General features: G+C 39.9%; 1 protein-coding gene across 6 annotated transcripts in view; it reads left to right on the forward strand.

Annotated features, from left to right (window-relative positions):
* The window catches only part of CAMK2D (calcium/calmodulin dependent protein kinase II delta), a 342,528-nt gene that overhangs the window by 238,126 nt on the left and 86,038 nt on the right, over positions 1-18,364 (forward strand). For all 6 annotated transcript variants that reach the window (XM_044301298.1, XM_044301306.1, XM_044301323.1 and 3 more), the window contains one exon: positions 800-848. In XM_044301298.1, coding sequence (XP_044157233.1) covers positions 800-848 — 49 coding nt within the window. The remainder of the gene's footprint in view (positions 1-799; positions 849-18,364) is intronic.

An 18,364-nucleotide genomic window follows, 5' to 3' on the forward strand; every position in this document is an offset into this window, starting at 1 on the left:
TGATTGCAAGCTCCCCTGGGGTTCATCAATGGTTATTTGTAATATGATTGGTGTTCACACTAAAAATAATGAATATGCCAGAAGAGAATATGCCTGATATAGTACTTTACAGTTAGACCTACTGCCATGTCAGTGTAATTGTCCTATGGGAATTTCATGTCTGCATTCCTCAGTGGCATGCAAAAATGCTGCAGTAGAAAATAGAGATTCCCACATCATGGCACCCAAGGCAGTGTAGTGTTCAGTTTTACTTTGCTGAACTTCTGTCAATGAACTTATTCTTGAGTAAGGGGAGATTAAATTTACATTACATACAGTATCAAATGTTTAATATCACCTACCACAATGTAACCCGCCAATCAGAAAAGTATTACTTTGGACTGTACTCACCTGCTAAACTAAGTCATTTATCTAAATGATACTGTATTTGTGATACGGTTTTGTCAGTACTATATAACTACTTATTCCTAACATTGTCTTTGTGTTAATTGGTTTATGTTTGCTGAGTTTCCTCCATTACTTTTGCAATGTTGTGACTATATGTTGCCATTATATAAATGTTCTAGTCTGGGTTCTGTGTTCCTGGCATCAATTTCTGATGGCATGGCAGTGCTTCTTTGAAGACTATGTACTCTGGAAGTGAAATGGTTAAATTAACATCCTGTTGTATTTGTAAGGGGTTGCTGTAGAAAGCCTTGTGGGGAGCACTTTTTTCATTTCTAGAGCACATGGCCCGGAGGCATGTCTTCTTCACATAGGTGTCCTGTCATGTCCTCACGGTCTGTCTGCTTGTCCACAGGAATCCACAGAGAGCACTAACACCACCATTGAAGACGAAGATGTAAAAGGTAATCTATGAATACATTTTATCTACTTGACAAGGTGAATGTAGTATAGCCGTTACTATGAAGGAAAATTATGTTGTCCAAGGTTACAGTAAAAAGTGAATTTCACTAGGCAGAGCCCCTCTGAGTTCTTATGAAATGTAGATGGAGCAGGAAATAAAAAACCTTCTATGTGAATTGGCTGGTTTGCAGAAAGGAAAGTCACCTTCCAATTTCCCTATTTGACTACAAACTTGATTGTGAACTAGATGACCATAAGGATGATAGCAGGTCATCTGAAAGTGTGAAATTATATATTCTATTCATTGTGCTGCTGTAGTGTGCTTAAATAGAACATTTTAGTGTTTGGGGACTGTAGAAGAGCCATCTGACCCATATTGTTTCCCCAAAGAACCCTGTTACTATACATGGCATGCATCTATTGTGACTCCATCACTTCTATGGTTACAGTATATACTTATGTTATTACCTGTAGAAGCTTTCGCTTTCTTTTTAATACTTTTGCTACTTTTATGAAATTCATGTCCCTCCCCATAATAGATATACATTTGGTCGTCACTCCTGGTGAATATGGTGGTGCTCAGTGGTATATATTTTTTTAGGACAAAATATGTCAAAGTACCACGGCACTCCAATAATTAGATTGAATAGCAGTGATCTATTGTTTCTATCCAAATAAATATATAGACAGTGGCCAACGTTTCGGTCCAACCTGGACCTTGCTCACGGCCTTGGTGTCTTAGTTGAGGGCTAGAAGTAGGATGGCGTGCTCCTCTTCATAATGTCATTAGACCGCACCACTCCAGCATGAAGTGTAAATTATGTACCGTATTTATCGGCGTATAACACGCACAGGCGTATAACACGCACCTTCATTTTAAGAGGGAAATTTCAGGAAAAAAAGGGTAGCTCAGAACTTTTTTTTATTAATATTAATACCACTTATAAGGTAAATAATGTAAAAGGATGACACTTATGGGGCTCTGTGGATGACACTTATGTCATCCACAGATCCCCATAAGTGTCATCTACAGATCCCCCATCAGATGGATAAGTGTGGAGAGAGGAGGCGGGAACACTCATGGCGGGGCCCGGTGCAGTGACTCTACTCTAATACACCGGGCCCCGCAACTGTTAAACATTCAATCTGACTCTATATCTAATTGTACGGTACTTACTGTAGTACCGGAGGTATAACATTAAGACGGCGCAGACCGGCATCTCCCTCGGTCATGCGCCGCCTGTCTCAGCTCCCTCCTGATGCGCCGCCTGCCCCAGCTCCCTCCTGATGCGCCGCCTGCCCCAGCTCCCTCCTCATGCGCCGCCTGCCCCAGCTCCCTCCTCATGCGCCGCCTGCCCCAGCTCCCTCCTCATGCGCCGCCTGCCTGCTTATCTCACTTTATGAATGAACAGGCAAGCGGCGCATGACAGATTGAGCTGGGGCAGGCGCCGCATGACAGAGGGAGCTGGGACAGGCGGCACATGAGGAGGGAGCTGCGGCAGGCGCTGCGCCGTCTTAATGTTATACATTCGGTATGTAAAAACATGGCTTCATGGATTATATCGGCGTATAACACGCATACATCATTTGCCCCCTATTTTCAGGGGGAAAAAGTGCGTGTTATACGCCGATAAATACGGTATATATCAGTGTAGCCTGCATATCACATATAGTACCTTTTCCCTGGAAAATCATTTGCCACTTCCATGAGTCTCCCATCTTTTCAGGTGCTCATACAGGTGAAACTAGAAAAATTAGAATATCGTGCAAAGTTCATTTATTTCAGTAATGCAACTTAAAAGGTGAAACTAATATATGAGACAGACTCATTACATGCAAAGCGAGATATTTCAGGCCTTTGTTATAATTTGGATGATTATGGCTTACAGCTTATGAAAACCCCAAAGTCACAATCTCAGGTCCCCTTTGCTCAGGGGGTATGGATTAATTAGCTGACTAGAGTGTGACACTTTGAGCCTAGAATATTGAACCTTTTCACAATATTCTAATTTTAATTAGCATTATTGAAATAAATGAACTTTTGCACGATATTCTAATTTTTCGAGTTTCACCTGTATATCTCCTTTGATATTTCTCTACTTCTGTAAATGGATTGTTTTGTACGCCTATCGGTAGAGCATATACCGTATATATACTACGTGCAAACTATTTGATCCCATAAAGGGCCATCTAAATTACCTTCAGTGTTGTCTTCAGGGGTTGCATTTTGCAAGGATTGTAAGTCGCAGAGGAGGATTATAAATGTACCGAGTGGAAAATGAATAGAAAAATAGGCCTTTTTTTTACCTAATGTCATTTTCTGATGACTTTTCTGATGTGCGCTATTACTGATGTTTAGATTTTAATGATGAGTTTTACTTGTGATGACAGTACTGATTGCAGAAAGAAATTAGTCACTGTCATTAGTAGAACAACAAAGCGATTGAACTGCAGTAATTTACTACAACACAAAAAGAACAAGACAAATAAATCTTGGCTGTATTTTGTGAAAACTGAAATTACATGAAACCTTCATATAATTGTCTTTTTTTCCATTGATTTATCCATTTATTTTCATATCTGTTTTTGCTTGTATGAAAATTGAAACACAATCACTGGTATAGAACAATATGGAGCAGGGTAGGCAAGCAAAGAAGTCACTGAATCTATTAATATATCTAAAACATAACATTTATTGATAATCATTAAAAGTTATAGATCTATTCCCGCAAATAGAAAAATAATAAAGGAAGCTTGATAAATGTTTGGGATAATTTCACACAATTAGTCGAACAAAATGACCATCAAGATAGATATTAACACATTTGAGGTTACTCGCGGTCCTGAAGATTTGAATAGCAGGAAAAATGGCAGACACCAGGTCCTTTGCTTCAGTCAAAACTTGATCATCATGGCCCATGTCATGGGATTCATTGCTTTGATGATTCTTTACTGCAGGGGTGGCCAACCCGTGGCTCTTGAGCCGCATGCGGCTCTTTGCTTCTTCGAGTGCGGCTCTAGCTGTGGAGCTGGGAAGCAGTCAGGCCGGCTCACTCTCTACCCCATGCTCGGATCTCTTTTCCTGATCGGGCACTGTTGCTACTTTGCAGCTCACTCTCCAGTACGTACTGATGCACACAGTGTGAGAACGTAGTACGTGGGGACACGCACTATGATCTGACGTTGTGCTCATCAGGTCACAGTGGAGAGCATGTCACACCTGCAGAGTAGCAGGTGCCTGATCAGGAGAGGGAAGAGATTTTTTTTAAATTATAGAACTGAGCATGGGGGTCTGATCTAAGCATGAGAGGTTCTAATCTGAGCATGATGGGGTCCTGATCTGGGCAATGGGGGTCTGATCTAAGCATGGAAAGTTCTTATCAGAGCATGGTGGGGGGGGGCTGATCTGGGCAATAGGGGTCTGGGGGGAGATCTGAGCATGGGGGGTCTTGTTTAAGAATGGGTTGATCAGGTCTGAGCATGGGGGGGGATCTGAGCACTGAGGGTCTGACACTGGGAGTCTGATTTGTGTTGTCTGATCCGAGCATTGGGGGTCTGATTTGGAGGTCTGATGAGGTTTGTGGATCTTATTTTAGGTCAGATGAGGATTGGGGATCCGATTTAGGAATCTGATCTGAGGTCTGATTGAAAAAAAAAAAATCTTATTTTTCATTAACAGAGAAAAAAATGAAAAATTATATTTTTCAGACCTCAGATCAGGTGAAAATTTTTTTTTCCTCTTATTTTTCTTTGTTAAAACCTAGGTGCATCTTGTAGGGCGAAAAATACAGTGACTTGTGTGTAAATGTATAGTTTGTGGCTCCTGGTAGTCATACATTTATTTTTTGGCTCTTTGTGCCTGTAAGGTTGGCCACCCCTGCTTTACTGGCTTGGTGTGGACCGATGTTAGGGATTCCGGCTGGGTCACAGAAGCTGGAGGCAAAATATACTGTATCCGCTTTTAGGCATATGGGAATCTGTCCCTCAATCACTATTCTGTTCCTGCCTAAAAGCGGAGTAATTACCCAGAAAGGGGCGGCCCCACTTATCGTTGGCTGTGCCCTATAACGGAGTCCCTGCCTGACCAATGTTCCCAGTACGTATGCTGCCAAACAAATCAAGGTGAAAGTCCCAAGCAAAACAATACAAAATAGATAATTTGTCAGTAGATTCATCGGGAGACCAAGTAGGGAAACACAATGACTTACAGTACAGACCAAAAGCTTCAAGAGGTAGTCACCTGAAATGGTCTTCTAACAGTCTTGAAGTAGTTCCCAGAGATGCTTAGCACTTGTTGGCCCTTTTGCCTTCATTCTGCAGTCCAGCTCACCCCAAACCATCTCGAGGTCCGGTGACTATGGAGGCCAGGTCATCTGGCGCAGCACTCCATCACTCTCCTTCATGGTCAAATAGCCCTTACACAGCGTGGAGGTGTGTTTGGGGTCATTGTCCTGTTGAAAAATAAATGATGGTCCAACTAAACGCAAACCGGATGGAATAGCATGCTGCAAGATGCTGTGGTAGCCATGCTGGTTCAGTATGCCTTCAATTTTGAATAAATCCCCAACAGTGTCACCAGCAAAGCACCATCACACCACCTCCTCCATGCTTCACGGTGGGAAACAGGCATGTAGAGTCCATCCGTTCACCTTTTCTGCGTCGCACAAAAACATGGTGGTTGAAACCAAAGATCTCAAATTTGGACTCATCAGACCAAAGCACAGATTTCCACTGGTCTAATGTCCATTCCTTGTGTTCTTTAGCCCAAACAAGTCTCTTCTGCTTGTTGCCTGTCCTTAGCAGTGGTTTCCTAGCAGATATTCTACCATGAAGGTTTGATTCACACAGTCTCCTCTTAACAGTTGTTCTAGAGATGTGTCTGCTGCTAGAACTCTGTGTGGCATTGACCTGGTCTCTAATCTGAGCTGCTGTTAACCTGCGATTTCTGAGACTGGTGACTCTGATGAACTTATCCTCCGCAGCAGAGGTGACTCTTGGTCTTCCTTTCCTGGGGCGGTCCGCATGTGAGCCAGTTTCTTTGTATCGCTTGATGGTTTTTGTGACTGCACTTGGGGACACTTTCAAAGTTTTCCCAATTTTTCGGACTGACTGACCTTCATTTCTTAAAGTAATGATGGCCACTCGTTTTTCTTTACTTAGCTGTGTTTTTCTTGCCATAATACAAATTCTAAAAGTCTATTCAGTAGGACTATCAGCTGTGTATCCACCTGACTTCTCCACAACGCAACTGATGGTCCCAACCCCATTTATAAGGCAAGAAATCCCACTTATTAAACCTGACAGGGCACACCTGTGAAGTGAAAACCATTTCAGGTGACTACCTCTTGAAGCTCATCAAGAGAATGCCAAGAGTGTGCAAAGCAGTAATCAAAGCAAAAGGTGGCTACTTTGAAGAACCTAGAATATGACATATTTTCAGTTGTTTCACACTTTTTTGTTATGTATATAATTCCACATGTGTTAATTCATAGTTTTGATGCCTTCAGTGTGAATCTACAATTTTCATAGTCGTGAAAATAAAGAAAACTTTTTAAATTAGAAGTTGTGTCCAAACTTTTGGTCTGTACTGTATATGATGTGTGGCCTAACCTACTAACAAATTAGGGGAAACGTGTCGGGACCTTTCTTTATTATCTATTTTGTTTTGTTTTGCTTGGGACTTTAACCTTGATTTGTTTGGCAGCATACGTACTGGGAACATTGGTCAGGCAGGGATTCCATTTTAGGGCACAACCACCGATAAGTTGGGCCGCCTCTTTCAGGGCGATTACTCTGCAAGTTTTGACTGAAGCAAAGGACCTTTTGTCTGCCATCTTTCCTGATAATATGTGATAATATCTATCTTGATGGTTATTTTGTTCAACTAATTGTGTGAAATCATCCCAAACATTTATTATTTTCCTTTTTGTGGGAAAAGATATAAAAGTTTTAATGATCAATAAATGTTATGTTTTAGATAGTATGAAAATTGACTAAAATATAGTCAGTGAAAACTAGTACTCTGCCAGATGAAATAAACTTAAAATGAACCCGTCGGATGATTTTTGCTGCTCTGAGAGCAGGATCTGACAGAGTAAGAGGTGCAGAGCTCAGTGATGTATAAAAGCGAAGTAGATTCTGATAGGACTCCTGGGAAAGGAGGAGTAATCAGAAGAGTCCACACACAGTGATTGTGTGGGCAGGGTAATCGGGATTCTGTGTCTTTCCTAGGAGTCTTTTTGTGCTCTACAATACTCTGCTTTTTACTAAGAAATCCTGCTCTAAATACTAAAAACCTATATATCACAGAGCTCAGCATCTCTCCATCATATCCTTCTCTCATATAGGCCAACAGAGATCACCCCACAAATTTACTTTAAATGAACTTTGACATGACACTTTTAAATTAAAGGGGTTGTGTCCTTTAGATATCCTTCATCTTTATGCCTGTTTCTGCTTATGAGTGTAATAAGGGCCCCCCACTCAAGATTTTATTAAGGTGAGCAGGAAGCAAATGCAGGGCATAGTTATCTCTCCGTGCTTCAATAGTCCTATATGACAGTGATTGTAGATTGGTGATATGTGGCAGCGTTATGCTGTACTTCAGTAGGTGTTATGTGACTTTGTTGTGGAATCACTTCAGATTACACTAATGAATACAGATTAGCTAATTTCTCAATAAAAAAATGGAAGCCCTTTGCCATTAGCAGTATCTATTACATAAATATTTCATTATAGTCAACAGTTTTTTTTCTCAGCACTGCACGTTTAGTGTAGTTACTAATGCTACGTTCACATCTGTGCTACCTGATCTGGTAGCTTGTTCTGGCAGAGGAACTACTGAATTTCACCATATTCTGTATAGCCAGATACTGCCATTCACTGTGAGACCCTATTGACCATAGTGGGATCTGGCGGGGATACAGACAGTTTCCAGCACGAATGCCAGGTTTCGGTTGGATAAAAAACAGGCCAGATCCCATTATAGTCAATGGGGTCCAGTGGCGAACGGCAGTATCTGGGTATGCTGGATACAGTGAAATCCAGTAGTCTGTTCTGACAGAGGATCAGGTATTGCAGATGTGAATGTAAGCTAAATAAAACATTTATGTGCTTTATTATTATATTCTATTTTATTTGTTTTACTCTTGTCTGTTTTGTGGAGAAACATTCATTGGAGATGGCTGAGGCATCTTTATACATTTCCATTACCAGCTTGCATAATCATTCTATGTGTATGTCCTGATTTCTGCCTATCATATTGTTTCATACTTTTTTGTGTTGCTCTTTATATTATTCTTTTTTTTGTTTTCTTCATTCTTGCATGCCCAAAGTACAGTCTTCCCAGTGGAGGGTAGCACAAGGAGCTTCTTTACAGCTGATCAGTCTTCCTGTCGCTGCTCCTCTTCCTCATTGTCTTCTGTTGCTTCTTCCTCATCATCTTGCTGGTCGCCATCCATAGAATGCCCCAGTGGCCAGGCCTGTTGCCAGTACCTGCTGAAGATTCTGGTGTCACTATACATCTTCACTTTTATTTGTTCATATGTTGTGTTTCTTTCCATCAATTCCACAGCCAAGTGCACACAAATCACAAACTCAAAGAGTCATTCGAATGAATCTGATCCTTCTCAATACATTACGTCCTTTGCGCAGTGTAAGTGTAGGGCATCTTGTGGGGTGCATGCAGGAGCTATGCAGTAACTACTAGTTACATGTTCCAAACACAGCAATGCAATTTTTCAACTACAGTGGTCTTTGTCAAACTATAGGTCAGGTCATTGGTATCAGATTGGTGGGGGCCCACCCGGAATTCCACTGTTACGCTTTTTCAGCAGCCATCTGTACCAGAAAAAAATACATTGGAAGGAGCCAGAAACGGTCTGGCTCCATAAACCGTGCTTTTTCCATTCTGTTCTTTCTATGCTTAGGAGTCATATGGGCGGTCCTTTCAGTGACTGACAGCTAACCCCTTTCTGACACATGACATAATAGTATATCATGGCTGCACGTGACTTCCCGCATTTAGACGTACTATTACGTCATGGTGATTGGGCGGGCACTGTAGCCGTGCGCGCCCGATCACTGCAGGGGCACGGCAGTACCTGATAGCCGGGCCCCTGCTGTATCCGCTAGCATCGCTGTAAAAGCCAATTCCTGTGGATTAACCTCTTTTATGCCGTCGTCAGGTGAACGCCGTAAAAAAATAAAATAAAAACCGTGCCAAAAAAAGCAATTTTTTTTGTCACCTAACATCACATAAAGTGCAACACCAAGTGATCAAAAATGAAAATGCCCCCCAAAAATAGTACCAATAAAACAGTCACCTCATCCCGCAAAAAGTGAGACCATACTTAAGACAATCGGTCAAAAAATAAAAAAGTTATGGCTCTCAGACTTTGGAGATACTAATAAAAATATCACATGACCTAACTCCTCAGATTAAGACTGTAAAAATAAATAAAAACTGTGCCAAAACAATAGATTTTTTATTTTTTTTAATTAATTTTTTTGGGGTCACCTTGCCCCATAAAGTGTAATATTGAATGATAAAAAAAAAAAAATCATGTACCCAAAAATGATACCAATGCAAAAAACGAGCCCCTGCACAAGATGATCGGTGGAAAAATAAAAAATATGGCGTTTAGAAAATGGAGACACAAAAACATAATTTTTTTCAAAAATGCTTTATTATGTAAAACGAACATACAAAGAAAGTAGACATATTTGATATCATTGCGTCCATAACAACCTGCTCTATAAAAATAGCACATGATCTAACCTGTCAGATGAACATTGTAAAAAACTAAAAATAAAAACTGTGCCAAAACGGTCATTTTTTGGTTACCTTTCCTCACAAAACATGATAGAGCGACTAAAAATCATATGTACCCCAACTTAGTACCCATAAAACTGTCACCTTATCCCATAGTTTTCAACATAGGGTCACTTTTGGGAGTTTTTACTGTAGGGGGGTTTCAAATGGGACATGGTGTCTAAAAACCATACAGTGCTCCTTTTCCTCTGCGCCCTGCGGTGTGCCCTTACATCAGTTTACAACCACATATGAGGTGCTTCTGTAAACCGCAGAATCAGGGTAATAAATATTGAGTTTTGTTTGGCTGCTAACCGTAGGTGTAAAAGAAAAAAATGTATTAAAATGGAAAATTTGCAGAAGTGACATTTAGAAATGTCATCTCCATTTTCTTTTTAATTCTTGTGGAACACCTAAAGGGTTAACAAAGTTTGTAAAATCAGTTTTGAGTAACTTCAGGGGTGTAGTTTCTTCAGTTTCTAGGGTCATTTATGGGGGGTTTCTACTATGTAAGCCCCACAAAGTGACTTCAGAACTGCACTGGTCCTTAAAAAGTGAGTTTTCTAAAAAAAAAATTAAAAATTGCTTCTAAAATTCTAAGCTTTCTAATATCCTAAAAAAAATTAAATGACATTTACAAAATGATGCCAACATAAAGTAGACATATAGGAAATGTTAAGTAATAAATATTTTGAGGTTTCACTTTCTGATTTAAAAGCAGAGAAATAAAAATTTTCCAAACCTATTTTCTTTTTTTTTTTTTTTTATTGATAAACTTGGGAGTTTTTCATAAATAAAGGGGAGATATTTTGACTCAAATTTATGACTGTCATGAAGTACAATGTGTCACGAGAAAACAGTCTCAGAATGGCTTGGATAAATAAGTGTTCCAAAGTTATTAACACATAAAGTGACACATGTCAGATTTGCAAAAAATGGCCTGCGCAGGAGGGTGAAAACTGGCCCGGGGTAGAATGGTTTAAAGGGTTTGGTCACTTTCTGTATACAGTTGACCAATGTGTATGTAAGAGAACCATATGGCACTTGCTAATATAGCCTTTGTTGATATTTTGTGCCGTTTGCTATATTTCATAGCCATGTCCCGTTTTTCTGTGCTGTCTACATAGAGGTCCTGCCCATAAGATGGCTGCTGATGGAGGGTCATATAACCAGACACCTCACTCAGTCTCCTCCATTCTAACACAATGCACCTGCACCAAACTCCCAGCTGTGCAAATGCAGATGACCTCCCCATCAGCGGCCATCTTGTGGACGACAACAGAAGATTTACCCAACAATGGGACATAGCTTCTGAAATATAGCAAATGGCACAGAACATCAACAGAGGCTATATAGTCATCTTACATAAATATTGGTCAACAGTATCCCAAAAGTGGCCTACTACTTTAACCCTTTTCAAACCTCTGTCATACAAGTCTGGTCTTTAAAAATGGCTCCCGCTCACAAGTGCAGCTGGTGCCATAGCTGCCAGCTTTCTGCCGTTTTAAATAGCAGACACCTTGGACTAATGTCACTATTGGTGATAATGCCAATTGGGGAAGCCATTGGTCATCTCTCTGAAAGCCCTGGTCTCTCTGAAGAAACCAGGGTTTATAGAGCTGTAGTTCCCGTGGAGCCCTGCAGGGCTCCATATGACAATCGCAAGTCAGCAATAAATTGCTTCCACAATACATTGCATTGAATTGCTATTTAATGATTGCTTATTATAGACATCTAGGGTGACTAAAAAAAGGTTTTAATAAACACAAAAATTCAAATCACCCCCTTTCCATATAATTAAAATAAAAAAACAATAAATAAATAAACCTCACAGGCATTGTTACATCCCTAAACACCCACTGATACTATTCAAATCTAAAAATATTTATCCCATACTGCAAACAGTGTAATGGAAAAAAAAATATCTAAATGGGCGATTTGCATTTCTTTCTTTGCTTTGCCTCAAGAATTTTTTTTTAATAAAAAGTGATCAAACAGTCATACACACTCCAAAATGGTATTGAATAAAAACTACAGATAGTCTTTCAAAAAAGAAACCCCCACACAGCTCCTAATAAACAGTAAACATACATATAAAACAGTTATGAGGGTATGATGAATATGGTGATGAAAAGAAGAAAATGTATTTTTTTCAAAGTTTTTTTTTTTTTTCATTTTTTTTTTTTCAGTAGTACAACACAAGAAAAACTATATGAATGTGATATCATTGTAATTGTGCTGACCCAGAAAATGAAGGCATGGGTCAGATTTACCACATATGGAATGCCGTAAAAAGAAAACCCATAAAACTGTGGCGGAATTGAGATTATATTTTTTTTTTCCAATACCATCCCGTTTCTTCTAGCTTCCCACTACATTGTGTCCAATATTAAATGGTGCCATTAGAAAGTACAACTTGTCTAGCAAAAGAGAAGCCCTCATACAGCCCTCATATAAGACCACAAAAACTGAAAATGACAGGGTTCTGAAGGGGTTAAACAGAGAAAGCTTTCTATCGGTGAGTAGGACCATCCCTAAGCATAGAAAGAGCAGGGTTTAAATGTATAATTTCCAAATTTACCCGTAAAACTATATATCAATCTGCTCAGCTTATCAGATTACACAGCATTTTCATGGCGACAGGTTAATGCACATTTAAATTTTAGTACAAGTTTTGTATTAATCCATTATATAATTAATCAACTACACGTTTTTTACTTTAGATTCACTTTTTTCTCATAAAGAAAGTACAGTTAAAGATAATGTGTCATCAGAAAATGACCTATTATTTAAATCACGTTTTATGTTTAATATATTTTTGATGTTATTTTAAATTTTACATGTCAACAGCTATATTTAAACAGAAACCATAAAAGCCTGCAGTTTTCCCACAGGCCACTAAGCCTAATAATGGGTGCCACGTCTTGGTCTATAGTGGTCTGCTTATCTATAACAGAGGTAATATCATTACGGGTAGGGTTAGAATGACATATAAGACAGGGTCCACCATTCACAATAGGTGGTTGTCAAAGCTTATCTATCCTTTCCTTGTACAATGACCTCAGCACAGGTCACAGAGCATGCCTAGAAAATTCTCCTATAGAAGTCAATGAGATCCCCTCCTGACCATTGTGTCTGTGGCCCATGTGGTGGCTGTAAAGTAATGTTCTTAATGCATTATAAATTCTGTTAAGAACAGCTCCAGCAAGATGGCCACCCCCATAATCATGTTCAGAAAACAGAATAAAAACATCTACAATCAGTACATAAAAGCAGATTAGAAAAAAATAATTTTGTGCTGCTATCTGATTTTAACAGGCAGATGACAGTTTTGGTGACACATTTCCTTTAAAGAGGACATGTCACCACCAAATGCAGTACAATCTGCAGTCAGCATGTTATAGAGCAGGAGGAGCTGAGCAGATGTTCATATCAATTTGTGGGAAAAGTTCTGACTTCAGTTGTACAAGAGGCCACCTTATCAGTGATTTGATAGGAGTCCCTTTATGTGTGTGTGTATACAGAGAGAGCTGTCAGTCTCATATAAAACTAGATATCATTCTGCTCAGCCCCTACTCTATAACATGCTGCCTGCAGATTGCACCGCATTTCGTGGTTACAGCTTCTCAATAAATTGGCAATGAGTTGGAAAATTTTATTAATCTATTTTTTCCTTTGGTTTTGGATGTAATAATGTAGTTTGTGTACAGTATGTTCACATCTACTTCTGGACAGTCACACATTTCACCTACTTAATTTACAGTGCTGGAGAACTGTGGTAGGTTTTTGTGACCACATGGAAGAGCTCAATCTGACCAGTAGAAATAAGACACTGATAATTGGCAACAGCATTAATATCTGTAAAGAATAAATCAAGGCAACTGGACTTGCTGTAGATTTCTTGAAAACGTTTCACTCGTTCTTCCAACTAGCTTTCTCAATTCTGAGTAATTGTACAAGATTCTCTGGGAATAAATATGTAACTGAATCAACATCTGGTAATTTATACCCAGCATGGTGTCAGAGGTCATTATACCCAGCATGGGGTCAAAGGTGTTGATACCATTATCCTAATTGGAGTCAGTAGGTGACAATGACCTCCCAGAAAAAGGTGTCAAGACAGCATTGTTTGTGGCAGACAATAGATGTCTAACCCCCCTCCTCTGTTCAAGCTTGGCTTCTCCATTTTTACGTAGATGGCCTCCTTCACACCTCGTTTGTACCAATCGGCCTCCTTATCCAAAACCTATACTTGACTGTCTTCAAAGGTGTGACCTGTTTCTTTTAGATGTAAGTACACGGCTGAATCTTGACCAGAGGTTTTCGCTCTTCTATGCTGAGCCATACGCTGATGTAGTTGTGGTTTTGTTTCGCCGATATACAGTTCTGAGCATTCCTCATTGCACTGGACTGCGTACACAATGTTGTCCATCTTGTGTTTAGGCGTTGGGTCTTTTGGGTGAACCAGTTGTTGCCTCAGTGTGTTGCTGGGTTTAAAGCAGACAGGGATGTGATGTTTATTAAAAAATCCTTTTGAGTTTCTCAGACAACCCAGCTACATATGGGATAACCATATTCTTGCGTCTGTCATGCTTCTCACCCTCACTGGTAGTCTTGGTGCTATTTCTTCTCCTTCCTTCTGTTTTGACAAAGGCCCAATCTGGATACCCACAAGTTTTAAGTGCCCCTCTGAGGTGTTTGAATTCCTTCGCCTTGGCCTCTGTGCTGGTGGGGATTCTCTCTGCCCGGTGGTGTAGAGTCTGGATGACTCCCAGTTTGTGGTCTAGAGGATGGTGGGAATCAAATAGCAGGTACTGGTCTTGAATAGAGGCAGGGGGTTAGACATCTATTGTCTTCCACATACAATGCTGTCTTGACACCTTTTTCTGGGAGGTCATTGTCACCTACTGACTCCAATTAGGATAATGGTATCAACACCTTTGACCCCATGCTGCGTATAATGACCCCTGACCCCATGCTGGGTATAATTACCAGATGTTGATTCAGTTACATATTTATTTCCAGAGAATCTTGTACAGTCACTCAGAATTGAGAAAGCTCGTTGGAAGAACGAGTGAAACATTTTTAAGAAATCTACAGTAAGTCCAGTTGCCTTGATTTATTCTTCACAGATATATACCATGACCTGGATAAATGAGAACCTTCACAGACACAACAGCATTAATCTTTTCTGAAGGAAGGTGTCCAATACTATTTAATCTATATGAGACATACATGTTATAGCTTTGTGTTCAGTGCAGACTAGTGGCTAGCCTAGTATCCCTATGGCTGTCCATGAGTGTGGGTCAGCTGTTTCGAGACAGCACCAGCGCCAGAACTACACAGCGCAGTCCATACACACTCTCTCATTGTCCAGTCAGTCTGACAGAAGGAATGGGGAATTGGAACACCCAAGTTTTAAGTTATTCATAAATTTCTAGGAGAACTGAGAGACAGCATAACCTAGAGTTCCAAGAAAAGATGATTCAGAATTGTTATTCTATGGGGAGTACAAGTATTTACTAAGGCTAGGTGCACATCTGTGGTCAGTTTCTGGTATTCTATATCAACATAAGAACCGAATATCGTAATCACTGGATCTGACATATGCCAGACACTGCCAGCGTTCAACAAATCCCATTCACTATAAGGCCTCATGCACACGACCGTTGTTTCATTCCGTGTCCGTTGTTCCGTTTTTCGTGATTTTCTGCGGACCCGTTGACTTTCAAAGGGTCCGTTAAAAACTCGGCTAATGCACAGTTTGTCATCCGCGTCCGTGATCTGTGGTTTCATTCCGTCAAAGAAATATAACCTGTCCTATTTTTTTTCATGGAAAACGGTTCGCGGATGCATTCAAGTCAATGGGACCGTGAAAAAACACTGAGGCACACAAAATTTTCGTCCGCGTCCGGGTTTTTTTTCTATCATTTGCATGGCAAACTTGACTTAGACTTTTTTTTACTTTCCTTCATGTCTGGTGATCCTCCAAAAATAAAGGAAGACACACGGAAACAGAAACGGAACAACGAAACCCCATTTTGTGGAACGGAACACAACAGTCGTGTGCATGAGGTCTAATGCAGTCCCATCCAGTTTCCATCCTATATACCAGTATTTTTGTTCTTTTTTTAAATAATTATCATTTTTTGGCCGGTATCTACGACAGGGGCTTCTGTCGCAACCTCCACCACAATTGCAAAGCTAACCTTAACTAGACATGTCAGGAAAGCTGGCAGCTCCTCTTTACTGTAGACTGTGCATAGTCAAATAGTGTGTTACCATCCTGGGGTTAGGATTTGTCTTGTCCTTGGGTAAAAGGAGTAGAATCTTAGAACAGTTATATGCTTAGTGCTTGTATGCATTGAAGGAATACAGATGATGTTCCAAGCTGACCAATTAGATAATTCTAGATTTTAAATAAAATTGTTTATTATTTTGTGTACAGTAAAAAAAAAAAAAAAAGCATAGCCATAAATAAGTTATGAACTCAAAAACGTGGTTAACGGTTATCTGATGGAGATGAGAATTGCTGCACTCCATAATATAGAAATCTTTAGATAAAAGGGTACACACAGTTATGTTTAAGGCTATTGCAGTTTCGGTATAGAAACACATCATTGTTTGCACAGCGCACAAAATATCTTTCTGATAGTCACATAAAAGGTATCTGTGAATAGCATATGCCTGAATGGGATGGTTCTGCTTTCTCTACCTGGTACTGTCATTTACTTTGAGGGAAAAAGTGTAGTAAAATGTTCTGATGGGCAGTCAGAATACTGCTACATTTATTTTACAGAACAAATACTCCTACATCCATATCAACTGGTCCCTTAAAGGGAACCTGTCATGTGGATATTTCATTATAATCTAACTAATAATATACAATCATTAACTACTAAAAAGTACCTTATATGTATTCACTTACTGGTGTGACAGATGGTTACCTCATAATATACACACAAAGATGCCGCATGCCGCATGCTAATGAGCTGATTCGAGTCCGGCGTGATGTCATCGAGTCCAGCGTATATTTAATTCAGAGCTATAGCCACTCCCCTGCCCACCTGCTGCTGGTTCCTATGGAAACAAACTGTCATTCAGCAGCAGGTGGGCGGGGAGAGTCAGGAGCTCATGAATATTCAGGACTCATCATTATCAGCTGGAGCTTTTCAATAAAAGATGTTGGCAGATTGACTGGGTCAATTAAAGAAAGTGACCCAGCATTTTGCTTACAGAATCAGTCACTTATTTATTTATGTTGCCCTTAGTTAGGACACCATAAAACTGGTGACAGGTTCCCTTTAAGTTTACCTTAAAGTGACCCCCCCCCCCCTTCCCCCCCACTTAAAAAAAAAATTCACATTGACTGGGGAATGCATAGAACAGTTTTTCACCATATTTTTTGTATGGGTCATTTATATATTTGTACAGGTTAATCATGTCCCCTCTTAGACGTCTCTTCTCAAGACTAAATAAATTTAACTTTTACTCTTTCTTTATAACTTAGGCCCTCCATGCCCCTTATCAGTTTAGTCCCTATCCTCTGTACTTTTTCCAGCTGTAGTGCGTCCTTTCTATGGACTGGTACCCAGAACTGAACTCCATATTCCAGATGAGGCCACACCAACGCTTTGTAAAATGGTAATATTACATCCCTGCCCCGCGAGTCCATGCCTCGTTTAATGCATGACAATATCCTGGTGGCCTTAGAAGCAGCTGATTGACATTGTATGCTGTTATTTAATCTACCAGCCACAAGGACATCCAAATCTTTCTCTATAAATGACTCCCCCAGTGTTACATCACCCATGACATATGATGCAGGGAGATTATTACTACCAAGATGCATAACTTTACATTTATCCACATTGAACCTCATTTGCTGTGTTTGTCAGCTTGTATTTTATAGACATCTCCCATAGACTGCACTGTACTACATAGCTTAGTGTCATCTGCAGAAATAGAAATGGTGCCATTAATCCCATCCTCAAGATCATTAATAAATAACAGAGGACCCAGAATTGAACCTTGGGATACACCACTTATAACTCGGGACCATTCTGAATAGGAATCATTGACCACAACTCTCTGGACACGGTCCTTCAACCAGTTTTCAATCCCATTACAAACGATATTTTCCAAGCCTATAGGTCTATAATTTCCTGTGGATGCTTTTTTGAATATGGGCACCACATTTGCCTTGCGCCAATCACTAGGAACTGTACCAGTACCTAGTGAATCTTTAAAAATTATAAACAGGGGCACAGCAATGATTGAACTGAGCTCTTGATGTGGACATCTTGGACAGCAGAAGAGGAGGTCACCATGTAAGTGTTCGGTTCGTTTTCCAGTTAATGTGAATTTCATTTTATTTCTTCAAATGGATGGTCGCTTTAATGCTTTCCCACCACAGACATTGATTAGGATATGCCAGCACACCCACCAATACTTGCAATTAAAGGACCTTAGTGCTAGGTAAAGGTACAGAGCAACTATGACTCAACCCTATTTACTGACCCCTTTGTTTTTGGAATCAGTGGATGTCCTAGTACCAGAACCCTCAAACATCAGATGTTCATGGCATCAATATCTGTGGTGGACATACCATTTTAATCCTTAATTTGTATTGTTTTGCAGGAGTCATAAGTGCACCCTGCATTATTTTCACATAGTTTTTTATTTATTTCTTTTGTGGATGTCACT

This window comes from Bufo gargarizans, chromosome 1 (genome assembly GCF_014858855.1).
Source record: "Bufo gargarizans isolate SCDJY-AF-19 chromosome 1, ASM1485885v1, whole genome shotgun sequence".
Taxonomy (NCBI): Eukaryota; Metazoa; Chordata; class Amphibia; order Anura; family Bufonidae; genus Bufo; species Bufo gargarizans.